At 45.5% G+C, this 13,904-nt stretch overlaps 1 protein-coding gene across 1 annotated transcript; it reads right to left on the bottom strand.

The window, feature by feature from the left end:
* LOC311320668 (disintegrin and metalloproteinase domain-containing protein 10-like) lies at positions 1 to 13,877 on the bottom strand. Its single transcript, XM_084452472.1, has 16 exons — positions 13,738 to 13,877; positions 12,145 to 12,295; positions 10,902 to 11,020; positions 10,513 to 10,671; positions 8,672 to 8,772; positions 8,285 to 8,440; positions 7,808 to 7,900; positions 7,501 to 7,684; positions 6,578 to 6,741; positions 6,266 to 6,449; positions 5,786 to 5,936; positions 5,475 to 5,658; positions 4,643 to 4,751; positions 4,274 to 4,494; positions 3,103 to 3,229; positions 1 to 2,851 (listed from the first exon to the last, which is right to left on the bottom strand). The coding sequence occupies exons 1-16, from the start codon at positions 13,802 to 13,804 to the stop codon at positions 2,676 to 2,678; spliced, it is 2,346 nt and encodes a 781-aa protein (XP_084308598.1). The 5' UTR covers positions 13,805 to 13,877; the 3' UTR covers positions 1 to 2,675.
* Positions 13,878 to 13,904: the final 27 nt, after the last annotated feature.

The raw sequence follows: 13,904 nt of genomic DNA, 5'->3' as shown, positions 1-13,904 counted from the left end.
TTTGAACGAGTCTTTTAATTAATGCATTTCAAGTACTCCAAAAAATTACATCTCTTTGCACAATACAATTTGATTTTTTTTTTTTTTAGTAAAAATGTTCAAAGTGAACAAAAGATTTTGATACTGTATAAAACACAGTGAACATTAAAATCAGACAGTAGTATTACTTTTTAATCTCGTGTTCTTGCGGCCTACGTCACCTACAACATTTCAACTCAATTTGGACATTTCAGTGCACGTTTATCTAAAAAACTTTACCAATACTACAAAATAAAAGCAAAAGTAAATTTACAAGCATTATTCTTCTTCTCTTTTACCCAAACCATGCCACAGGATAACAAAGACAAACAAGAGAATGAAACATTAAGTCCATCACACTGAACTGTTTTTACCACTGATGATGGTGGAGAAAATGTAGCATTAACAAACCCCTTTTCAACTAGCACATCTAGGAGGATCAATTAACCAAGAGGACAGGGATGTTTTGTCACATTTGAAAAGCTCTGAACAAACTTTCTCTGGAATTGGAATACAAAAAAGAACAGTATCAAAATGTCATCTTTATCTTCAAATGAAAGTAAAATTATCTACTGTACAAGTTTAACAAGAATCCGGGGTAGTATTCGTGTCCTATGCTATGTAGGATGATGTTAAAACTTCTCCACTTTGTACAGAAATCTTCTGTGACGGATTTTAGCAACCACGCCTCCCAATTCTTCAGCAATGTGAGATAAATGATTCAATGTGAGACGAACAAGTGAAGCGTCCCCTACAGACCTCTGCGTGTGTGCGGCCGTAACAGGCAACATGTCGCTAGAAGAGCAAGTTGGCTTTGAAGCCGTTAGCATGATCCATTCACAACATCGCCCCACTTGCTCTGTTGTAAAGAGGGCAGGTCAAAGGTCAAACAGGCTCACTACTGCAGTCCCATCTCCTCCAAACCTGAGACTTCATTTATGCAAACTAGTGCATGGCTATAGAAACCCTACTGGCTCTTTCTACAAAACCTACGACCTGCTGGGGCCTGTTCAGAAATGACCTCCGGTACTAAGACATTTATGGCACGCTCATGTAAACTAATGTGAAGGCCTCCGCTCACCAGCTCTGTGGGGGACTCGGTGGAGTAACAGAACAGGCACCTGCAGACAACGTCTGGGCAGAAGATCCACTCGAAAGGGTAGAAGAATAATGATCACTCGTTCAATATGCTACGAGCTCCGGACAAACAGCTGTATGTGAAAGATTGGAATACGCCATTGACTTCAGTCTCTGTTCTGTTCTCTTTCGTTGTTTTAAGACTAGCGATATAACCAACTGTCATAGCAAAGTGATCAATCCTGACAGACAAATATTACAGACCTCCGTCTATTCACTGTAGTTACATTTAATCAATGTGCCAGCATGCCCACATCAAATAAAACTCAGAACAGACTTAGGATCTGAAAAATAAGTTTGATGTAATTTCACTTTTTCCACTTTTTTTGTACATCCATCCATATTGGGATTATTTTAACGTATTTCCACACTCACGTAAACCTAGCACTGTAACATTAATACACTCTCTGTCCTAAAGTAAGCCAAAATCTGCCCTCTTCTCCCTGCACGTACTAACAGGCAGAATCCATAGCTTCAGTTAGTGGTTATTCATTCTTCATTATCAGAAAGAAACTGGTGGGATATAAATGCATAAAACTTAAGTGAGATTCCCTTTCTCTTCCCTTGACCATCCATGATGTGATCTGAACAAGATGTTCGCAACAAAACAGAACCAGATGCAGAGTGGGAAGGGAACGTGAACACCCTGAAGGTCAAAAGGGGGATATGGTGACCTTGTTGTTCAATTTCCATGAAACTTAACATGATTGAGAGTTCCTCATGATTGGACTTCAGTGAGGGAAGTCGAACGACATCAAATCCCCAACTGCAGCGTCCACGGGACTCTATCTGCGCAGATACCTTCATTAGTGTGTTTAAGAGTCCTGAGAGTACTAACTGAAAACAGTAAAGAATCATACATTTACAGTAGAAGAAATAGTTTGTCTTCACTTATGATACACGCAAATCTGTACAGTCACATGCAGAGAACGGTCTGCATGAGAGACAAGAGCCTGTGTCTTGTTGCCGTTTGAAACGTGATAACCACAAAAAAGGGTGCCGCAAATATCCACCGAATGCGTCTCACTTCCTGTTTCCTATCTGGAATGGCAGAAGAAAAACGCAGACGATTCACCAGCAGCTGGGGGACGGGGGACGGGGGGGCTGTCACTGTCACGCGATCAGGAAAACACATCACTGAAGGTACTAAAGTTACACATGATTCCTCAGCTCCTTGGCACTCCTTTGAATGAAAGAAAATAATAATGTGGGGGTGTTGGGCATGCCAGAGCATTGCTGCACCGCAAACGGCCGACGGTCAAGTCCTCTTCACAGAAACCCGCGCGACGCCGGACGGGTGACGACGTTTGCGGTGCAGGCTCAGGGGTCGGGGTCGGGGCAAGGGCCAGGCCCCCCCCCCCCCCGGACGTCCATTTTGTCTGACTCTTGGGAGATGGAGGGTATGATCAGAGACTGGTTTTAGGCTATTCTTTGGATGGAGTGACTGTTTTTTTTATTTTTAATCCCACTGTAGGCACGAGGGGGAGGGGGGCCAAGGCACCGAGCGGGCCCAGCGTCTCTCAGCGGCGCATCTGGCCCATCTGGTAGTTCTCCCGGGGCTGGCGGTGGTGCCTCTGGGGCTGGGCCTGCCGCTGGGGGGGCCGCTGGCCGCCGTGCTGGTGCTGGTGGGGGTGCTGGGACTGGTGCTGCACCTGGGACTGAGCCTGCTGCTGGGCCCGCCGCCGCTTCAGAGTGCCTGGTTCAGGAAGGAGGTAGTTTCAGCACACACACACACACACACAAAAAAAACGAAAAAACTCAGGTCTGTGGAATGACAGGAAGTTCTCGGTGGTCAATCTATACGGGTAGGGTTGAAAAATTCTGGCAATATTTACAAACGTATAAATTAACATGAATAAACTGGAAATGTATGGGAATTAACTGGAATAAACTGGAAATTAACAGGACTAAACGTGTTAAATGAATTCCTGGTTGGCAGCCGCTTACCTGGTAGTGGTTTAGGGGGGGGCAGTTTGGGGTTGCTGCTGGGGGTGTGCACGCTGCAGATCTTAATGAAGCCGGCCATCAGCATGATCAGAGCAATGCCCATCAGCAGCACGGCCCACCAGTGCGCCTAGGTGGACAGAGAGTGTTAAAGACGCAATGAAATCAAAAAATACTTTTCTCGATTTTGGATCAGATCCTTAAGCAATAATTTTTTTATTATTGCGATTATATAACACACACCATTATAATCAACAAAATCATTACATCTTTTTAATTTTAATTTGCTCTCAAACTTAAGCTTTCTGCTAGATTTCAGCTTCAACGGAAAGTAGTTCCATAGCGACTCTATGAGCATTCTCACCCTGGCAACATGCTTGGGATTGCGTTCCTTACTATGGGCCTAGTTAACACTAGTTGCCGGTGTGCTGACGGTTAAAACATAACTTAATTCATCAAACAGCACGTCTAGTTCAGTCTTTATCCACCTAAGGTAGCCAAGAGAAAAACAATAGCCTGTTTCCACCACTTGTTAGCCTACTACCGCCGAAACATTTTAATATGGGTTGCGAAATAGCTTGCATCAACGTCTGCAGACTGTAATTAGTTATCGAAACAGCTATTGCGAGTTGTAAACGTCAAGCGCTGCGGTGTAAACGTCGTCATGGAAATCACAGACTCGATGCATGAAAATAACGGCGTAGCGATACGTTAAGTGATGAGGCCCTAGCCATGTATTAATCAGCTAGCCGTGGTTCTATCGTGATTAGTACACGGCAGTTGACCAATCAGAGAGCTTGCTCAAACCTACCTGGTCATAGTGTGTACCTATCTAATATTTTTCAAAATTTCCCGAGTGCTTATGTCAGCAATGCAAGAGCAAGGTCACCCAATAATCTCGCGACATTCACCCGTCAATCAACGCTATCTGTCTATCGAATCTGTCTAAAGCTGTAATAACCCGCCCACTTGTCAACGTTCCAGTCAAATTCCTCTAAGCGTTATGTCCCGCCCCTATAGCCTGTTTGAGTTGAAAGTACATCAAACTGCAAAGGTTAAATGATCTCAAACGTCCGTTTCAGCTGGACTTTAAAAAACCACAACACTCACTTCATAAACACTCCAGACAGGAAAAAAATGACAAAAAACACGAGACGTGGATGAAAACACGTACCACTATCCACTCGGCGATGTTCTCGTAGAGCTCCGGGTTGAAGATGGCCTTCTTTAGCCTGGCCAGGGGCCCGTCCGCGTCCACCAGCCGACACTTCATGAACACGTCACAGTAGCCCTTGAAGTCGTTGCAGGGCGAGCCGGCCGGCAGGGTGGTCACCTTCTTGTTGAAGAAGCGAACCAGCTTCTCTGAGCCGGTGCTGCTGCAGGTGTTGGGGTTCACTGTAGGGGGGGGGGGGGTATAATCTTACACACCTCGTCGTATTGAAATATCTTGTGACTGAGTGTCAGGGTAGGTGTGTGACAGGGTGGAATAAGCAGTGAACCGGACGGTGAGGGGCGTGATGCTGGCGCTGGCGGGGTTACTCACTCTTCTCCATGCAGCAGACGTGGCACAGCTCCGTCTCGTCCTTGCCCTCCTGGCTGGCGCAGGTGCACACCTCCAGGCCGTACTTCTCGCAGATGGAGCCGGAGCAGCCCTGTGGAGCGGCAGGTTGAGGATCAGCACCTTCAGGGCTGGGTACTGGCGAGGACCTCACCATACAATATGGACCACCGTACGTGGGTCACCATACCATACATATCACGACATTGCGATACGATACAATACATATTGCGATACTGTACATAATATACTGAACACTGAACTCCTTCCCCCGCTCCCTGGAGGTTATCCTGAGGGTGGAGGGAATGTAAGGACATTTTAAATCATGAATAATATATGACTGAATTCTATCCTCCATTTTCTGCATCTATAGCCCATCTATTCCCTGTCTTGTTCTATTTTTATTGTTACTGTATCGATACTGTACTGCAGAAAATCAATACTGTATTGCGGGAAAAAATATTGCAATGTATTGCTGTATCGATTTATTACACAGCCCTACTCTACGCCCACTACAGATACCCAGGACGTAAGACTATTAATTTGGGATTAGGCGTGGGTTTTATTTTCCATTTTATGCTTCGGGGCACTTCATTTTTAAATGTTTATCTTACTTGATTTCCTTTTATTGTTATATCTTACTTTTTAACTAATTTTATTGTGTTTTATCTCCCATCTCATTTTCCATGTTTTTTTATGCGAAGCACTGTGTATGTAATTAGCTTGTTAAGCACTCGGAGCTGCATTTCTCTATGGAAGGTGCAATACAAATAAAGTTGATTATTATTGTTAGTATTATTATTATGAAGACACTCACCCCGTTGAGGCAGACTTGTGTCTCTCCATGGCAGGCGGTGAAGTTGGCCTTGGGCTCGGAGGTAGGACACTGAGCTGTGCCTCCATTACACATGCCCTGGTGGGCGCACTCTGACTCCTCCCTGCACTTCTCGTTGCGGCCCTTGTAAGAGCACTCAGAGGTGCAGCACGGACCCTGGCTGGGACTGAGGGACAACAGAGAAGAGCTCAGTCTACGATAACGCATGCACGCACGCACGCATGCACACGCGCGCACGCACGCACACAGGACGAAACACCTGCGTCTTGCTGGTTTGGGTAGGGCGGTTTTACCTGCAGACTTTGTTGGGCTTTAGCTTGCATTTCCAGTTGTCAGGCTGGTTGGCGTCGTAGCAACACTGGTCTCGGCACTGATCACTGTAGCCACAGTCACACTCCTCCCCCAGCTCCACCAGGCCGTTCCCACAGATGGGCTGGCCAGACTCTAACATCCACAAACACACCAACAATGATACAACAGCTCGTCTGGACACAAATAAACAAGGATGTCTCCCAGCGACAAGCTTGAGGACAGTAAACTATAAGCAAAAAGGCTAGAGGCATATCTCAACTAGGGTTGCAAAATTCCGTGAATATTCACAAACTTCCCATGGGAATTAACTGGAATAAACAGAATTTATTCTTGTTAATTCCCATACACTTCTGGTTTATTCCCCTTAATTCCCACTAATTCCTATTGGGAATTTTGGGTAACTTTGTGAATATTCCCGGAATTAACCCTAATATCAATGCTGACGCTGGCGAACCACGTACCGACGAAGCAGTTGCCCCTCTTCTTCTCCAGCACCTGGCTGATGTTGCGCACGCTGCAGACGGAGAACTTGTTGTTGTTGAGCTTGTCTCCCGACGTGGCGCGGGCGTACATGATGTAGTTGCCCTTCTCCTTCTTATCCTGGCTCTTGGACTCGCCCGGGGTGCACTCTGAGCCCGAGTCGTGCTGAGGAGCAGAGAGAGAGAGAGTTCACCGGCGGATTAGGAATTAAGAGGGATTAACGTGAGTCACACTAACCTAACAAGCCTTTCATGCGCATGTCGACCCATCCGGCATCATCGTGCCTAACTCACCGGTGAGCCGAAGTTGTGTCCTACTTCGTGGGCGAAGGTGATGTGCGAGACTTTGGGCGGGACGTGCGAGGCGTAGTTCTGCACCGTGATGATGCCGGTGTTCAGGGACTTCTTTTTGCCGTCGGAGTACAGTTTGCTCTTCTCACAGATTCCCCCAGAGCTCCCTGTGAGCACATGGCCAGTGTCAGTCCCAGGTTCAAGCCTGTCTTCTTAATGATCATTCACATTCACACACTTTTTACAGAAGGTAGCATTTTAGCCACAAATACATTATATTTGGGTTAGGGTTAGGGATAGGGTTAGAGTTAGCTGGGTTACCCAAAACAAGATTCAGGGCCGTAAGAATAGCAGGTGCGCCTATTCTTACAGCCACCGAGATTGTGAGACGGTAGATAGGGCGCCATCAGAATAGAGGGCAAGTCTATTTTTACGACCGCCGTAAGAATAGACTGTGCCTTTATAGAAATGTCTCAAATCCTGAGTGACAAAAACTCTGGTGTAATATGTCTGCTGTATACCTACAGTGGTAGATATACCGCAGACAGAATTCTGATATCAGACAGAATGGTCAAGTCGTTACACTCCGTTGAGATCTTGGATTTGACACTGCCTTCACTCTAACTGATGTCCGTAGGGGAGGGCGATTGGATTTTCTCGAACCAATCACTAGAGACTAACGGCACTAGAGACCAACGACTATTGCCCTGACAATGGCGTTAGTCCCGCCCATGGAACTGATTGGCTAATTGTTAGTCCCCCGCGGCACTCATTGGGACCGATCATTTTTTACTCTGTTGCAAACCACTGTTTCCTGTCACACTGCCAGACTAAGAATCAGTCAGCTCGGTGGAGTGGGAGGATTCGAAGGTCTGGACCCAGGCTACGAAAGTGGCTTTGTGTGAAAATAAGGGAACGTGTCTTACCTGCGGGCGCCCCCACCCAGGCCAGGCCCAGCACCCCGTCGTCAAAGTCCCTGTCGGTGAAGACGTAGGCCAGGCAGTAGTCATCGTGGTTCTGCTCAGAGTTCAGCTCCAGGAACTTCTCCACGCCGATGTTGGCAAAGCGAAAAGGGTTGGACCTGTCTCTTTCATCGTTAGTGGTGTTGATCTGAACCAGGAAATAACACACCAGGGGAAAAGGATGAGACACTGACCAAAATAAACATGCGCGGCAGACAGGGTTGCAGCGAAGGCTTGTCCTAGCCAAGACTCCTTTAGCTAGAGAGCTCACCCGTATCCTTTTCACCATGAAGCTGATGTTACGAATGCCCATGAAGTCTGTGCCCTGGTAGATGGCATCAATGGCCTTTACATGACTGGAGATCTGGACCAGAAAGATAGGAGGAAACATTACTCACAGTGTGGAATGTAAAACACTTCCTGTCCTATAAAACATTCAGGCATTCCCAACAGGGCACTGTGTGTCTCAGTTGATTGTGTATTACCTGCACTATGACATTCTCTCAGATATTACCTGTGTTATAACAGTCTCGCATATATTACCTGTGCTATGACAGTCTCTCTGGTCTCGTACTGTAGATATTACCTGTGCTATGACAGTCTCTCTGGTCTGGTAGATATTACCTGTGCTATGACGGTCTCTCTAATCTCGTACTGTAGATACTACCTGTGTTATGACAGTCTCTCTGGTCTGGTAGATATTACCAGTGCTATGACAGTCTCTCTGGTCTTGTACTGTAGATATTACCTGTGCTATGACAGCCTCTCTGGTTTTGTAGAACTTGAAGAAGAGGTGGTCTGTCTGGATGAAGAGCTGGCAGGTGTTCTTCTCCACCTGGGCCATCCTCTTCCTCCTGAGCAGCGCTGGCTCGCTGGATCCCTCAGACTGCTCCTTGTGGACCTCCTGATGGATTTTTAAATAAATCATTTACTGTATTTTCAGGCCAGGGGAGGTTGAATAAATCATGTGCAGTATTTTTAGTCAAGGTTCGCCACCAATGCATCATATGTTGGTGCCTAAGAATCTGCATGCAACCACGGGAAAACTGAGCAAAAAACAAAACAAAAAAACAACAACAGTGGTCCATCCATCCCAAGAGAGCGATGTTGTTATTGTTGTGTGGTGTGAATTCACCATGGCGGGCTCCTCTATGGCAGAGGCCTGGTACTTCTTCATCTTCTCAAACACGGAATGGTCAGCGCAGCCTCCCTCTGGCCCGTACTTGTGTGGGTAGTCTGGGAGAAAGAGGCAGAGTGTTGTGTACATTAACCCTTAACTCATTTACTCTCTGAACAAATGCAATTAAGAGCTTCTATAACAGAGATAATGTCTCTCTCCCTAATGTTGTGAGGTGCTAGCCATTATCTGAAAATCCACTCTGGTTTAGTGACAAAACCAGGCCAGGTCCAGCCTGGCTTATGTGCGTGGCTGGCTTGTTTCTGTTCAGGACTGGTAGGACGGAAGCTAGTCATGCCACTGAAATAGCTGTGAATTGAAATGACATGAAATAATATCTGATAAATTAAGATAGGTCTTGTCGCCTGGACACATCAGTTCCAATGCTTCCAATGCTAATCCAGCACAATAAGAGCAGGATAGCCAGTTAGCTCATGAGCTCACAACAACTAGCAGCAGCATTCATAACATTAATGGTAGCGGTCAGTGGCTAAAGCAGTTACACTGATGATTCCTGTAACGTTAGCTATTTTGCTGCAATTGGTTCAACTTCTGTTTCTGGACTAAGGTAAGGGATAAACCCAGATAACACAAGGCTAGCTGACCTACAGCGGGTCCCCGATGGATGAGTTGGTGGACCTCCGGCCGAATCCACTAGCGGGTTCCTGGCCATTTGTACATCGAATGGCAAGCGGACCTCTGGCGGATTATTAGCGTCAGGGACAGCGGTCCGCTAGTAATCCGAAATGCTCCCGCTATTGCTCCACCACCATTCCATTGGTAGTTTATTGACTATATCCTAGGCCCATTGGCCCTAGGCTTATGGATTTCTATTGCCAAATTAACAATTTACATTTAACAATTAACATTTTATGGGTAATCCTACCTTTCATAGACCCCCAATTAACATTTACCTGGTAAATACATGCAAAGTATAGCCTAATATATAATGGGTAATTACTGAGACACCTATACTGTAGGTATAATTTCAAAACAGGAGTATTTCAAATTCAATTCAATAACTGACATGGCACCACCAGGTAACCACATTTTTACATAGCTTCTATAACATCCAGTGACAAAAAAAAATCTCTCTTGAACCCCTGACCTTCCACATGGGAGTCAGACGCTTTATCCACTACACTACCGAGGATCTTGAAAGTGTGCGATGTCATAGTGTATTTATTTTGGTGTTCTGGGACTACTGCCTCTTGTGGTGGCAACGTAGAACTGCAGGTCAACAACGGAACGGAGGGAAAGAGGGAAGGAGGGAGTGACAACCAGACAAATGCTATCTATGGTGCGCTGGCTTACAGCCACGCACAAAAAGAAGAGCTCATCACACATTCCAAACACAATTTACACCTCGTGTATAAGGGCCTAGGCAAAGCCAAAGACTAAAATCAGTCATAAATGCGGGGGAGACAGATATGAGAGGCCTTACATGCACTGTTGGATTTGTACAGCGCATGAGACGTTGCGGCCGCGCAGTTTGTTGGGCGCTCACTAGCAGCACCGACGGTGTAAAGGCTTAATTGAGCTGTGCAGCCTCAGAGGTAGATGGTTACTTGGCTAATGAGCGCCCCCACAGGTCTCGGGGCATCCTCGGGGACAGACTGCTGAATCTGTCTCCATATTCTTCCTCAGCACGCCCCACCCCCTCACTCTCTCAACAACATGATCAGAAGAAGGGGTGTAGACAAGCGTGTGTGTGTGTTTGTGTGTCTATGTTGAGAGGACACATAGACAAGTGTGTGTGTGTGTGTGTGTGTGTGTGCGCCTGTGCTGAGAGGACTCACTGATGTCGTCTTCATGGTAGATGACGGAGTGGAAGGGCACGTCCTTGTCCTTCAGGTATCTCTCAGCGGGTTCCACGTAGTACGTCCCCTGGTAGGTCTGGATGAAGCCCTCAAACTTGCCGTCCACAACGGATCCGTGGCCCAGGGTGCCCTTCTCACCTGTGGGGTGACAGGGTATGGCTACTGGGTACCAACGGACTGGGGCAGCTACTAGATGATTTGTTTGTCCTCAAAATTCTGGTTTGTTTGACTCGAACACGCATGCGTATCTTGCGTTCCTATTTCTCGGTCCATTACCCCTGATTAAAATACGCAGAACTACAAGCAAGTGTAAAACTCAGACCGCATACAAAGTAAACACACGGCTAAAACAACAACATGAGCCGTACCATAGATTTCCCCAGTATAGATGTGGGAGGTATCATAAGAAACCTCTTCTCCTCCCATATCGACTTTCAGGTCCTGTGCGAACAGGGCGGTGTCCCTCTTCATTCTCAGATTGAAGTGTCTGAGAGACAAAAACAGAAGACTCAGCAGTCAGCACACAAGAAATAGAATATGAATGTGTCCGAGGGCGTGAACAATAGACATTCACGCTGAACAGGAACAAGGCCCCCCGAGGGGGGGGGGGGGGGGGCTATGCTTATCAATTCCATGTTGTGTAATGGGGGGGGGGGGGGGGGGTAGTGAAAGAAAATGTCATTCTGAATACACACTAGCGGTTCATTGTTGTATGTACTTTCTCTTGTCCTGTGGCCTCCACTTGGATGACCCTTCATTAAGTCAGAAACATGACACTGAGTCTGTGCCTACAGGTCCGGGCGTGGGTCTGAGCTTGGCAGGCCGTCGGCCACGTTATTCAGGACGCAGGAGCCAAGAAAATGCAAATGGGAAGGAAAGCAGGGATAAGTGCAAGGCCATTGGCTGAATTGAAAAGAAGATGTCTCAACTGTTCTTCCTGCCCTGGAAGAAGTTGCAACGTTTTTGTTTTTTTTCTTAGAGGAATAGCTAGATAACAAAAAAATTAGGAGGAATATGAGTTTTTTTTTTACTGTAAAAGTTGTAAACCTGGGCTATATCTGAAATAAAGCAGTAATTTGTCTTCAAATAAATCTAAGAAAAGGTGAAACAAAAGCCAAGTATTTATGGTCATACACATGTCTGACAAATTGCCCTAAAATGCATTCTGAGCCAAGGCTGCAAGCTTCGGGGATCGCTGCTCTACTCAGAAGCAGACGTCTTCCTTGCATTTGTTTGTTTGTTTGCACAGCCCTTATTCAATCCGTTTTCCATTAAGCAGCATCTGAAGCCTCAGAGCGCCCGGCCCGGCCACTGGCAGGCACAACCCCAGCCCTCGCCAAACCCCCAGCCAGATGGTCTCTCTGGGTCCTTCAGCATGGGGAGAGAATGCTGGTATGGCTCTTTTTAAATTAAATATATAAAAAAAACGGTACAGGATATTAATATTATGTACTTTGAAAACCGCCTGGGATGAAAATGTAATTCAATAAATGTGTGATTATCTTACAGGATTATGGAATAAGAAACAATATTATTTCAGCTTTGAAAAAAACCAACAACAACCCTAGTAGCCTACTTAACTTTTTATTTGAACAAAAGAAAGTCACAAACCTCCCATGGGCGTGGAAGTCCAGATGAAGAAACTTATCTTCGTGGGAAAGGGCCCGCTTGGCTCTCTGGTGGTTGCTGTGCACCAGCTCCGTGTCGTAGGACAGCCCTTCATAGTGGCGGATGTACTGATTCAGGGGGTTCCCATAATGACCTGTACATGATTATGACATACGGCCGGGATGAGCTCAGTATGAATTTGGTAGCTCCTATCCAAATAAATCAAACCGTATGAAGATCTGAATCATTTCTGTATTTGGCTGATGACTTAATTCTGAAAAACAATTAAGGCATGTTTACATGTATATGGCATGTTTACTAATATGCACTCTCCCAAAGACTGGAGATTTTAATCTATTAATCGACCTGCATAACGAAATATTAAAGTGGGTGTGATAAATAATTAGGCTAAAGGAATCTGTGATAACTATTTGTGAGAACTCTCTGAAACATAGGTATAAATACGTTTTTGTTGTTGTTGTTGTTGTTGTTTTCTTTTCTGTCACACAAACAGCATTCTGGAATGTAGCCTACTAATAGCTCGTCTCAGCTGTTGGGACGAACTAGCTTTCTCTCAGACCAAAGCGCATTCAATGGTTTACACCTGCATACGTAATAGCCAATTTAAGTATATATTTTAATTACCATTGAATCCACTAAATTATACGGTAGAAGCTGATTCATTTAACTGAATGTCAGTAAATTGCCCAGACTTTGACAGCTTGTCCAGACTTTGACAGCTTGATCATAGCTATAAAGGAATTTAAGAGGAAAGGATTGGTTCTTGCGCTTACAATTCCCATGATTGCAAGCAAAGACGGTCATGATGACCACGCGATCTTGTGTAATTGTCGAGAAGAGCATGAATCACTCTGTGCCAAACACCGTTAACGTCACCAAAGTTCAAGTTCAACCAGCTCAACAAATACAATAAGCACTGCAAGGGTGCAACTAGCAAAAATAAAACAGGAGCTTAGCTTGCTAAAGGTACTTATTTCATTCTACATAGATGCAATTAGGATTGCCATTTAGCCACAGTTAACGTTACCTTTTGACAGAGACACTCGAGTCTCCGCCAAATATGAATGTAACGCATTAACTTGGGTGCACAAGAATAACATTAGCTAGATGACAACATGAATGTTGCAAGCGAGCAGCAAAGCCTGGCCGGTTCAAACAGAACGGCTGCTCGTGTGAGGATCACACAGGAGCGAGCTCTGATAGTCTGTCTTCCTTCATCTAGTAGCTAACGTTAGCATAGCTACATAACAATAGCTGGCTAGCCCAGCTTATTTCAGTCCTGTCGGCAACGAAACCGACAATGGTCAAATATTGATAGTCGTAAACTGACAAAGACAGACTTCACAAATGAACGTATAATAATAATAATAAACAAACAATTCTGTGGCTGTGTGGTTGAAACTAATCCTTTGCAAGGACGCAGTCTTCAAACCAACCAGGCCCCGGCTAGTCCGCTAACGTTAGTCATTCGCTCGAACTAACGTTAGCTAGACTCCTGTCTCTCTGTCCTATTCTTTCGTGTATGTGGGCTTGATTTTACTTTTTCGAAGAATTAATTGAAATATGCTCACTTACCTTGAGCGCAATTTATTACATACACGAAGAAAACTAATTTCAGGAGAAGCATATCTGCTAAATCCATTGTTAGAGCATTGATACCGTTATCACTTTATTGTCCTACTTAGCGAGGCGCAGCCGCCCTGACTGTGTTTGTTGCAGAGTCCTCTCATCGCCTCCCCCTT

This window comes from Borostomias antarcticus, assembly GCF_949987555.1.
Source record: "Borostomias antarcticus genome assembly, chromosome: 18".
Lineage (NCBI taxonomy): Eukaryota > Metazoa > Chordata > Actinopteri > Stomiiformes > Stomiidae > Borostomias > Borostomias antarcticus.
Note: the sequence above shows the minus strand (reverse complement) of the source record. Positions and strands in the feature narration are given on the sequence as shown.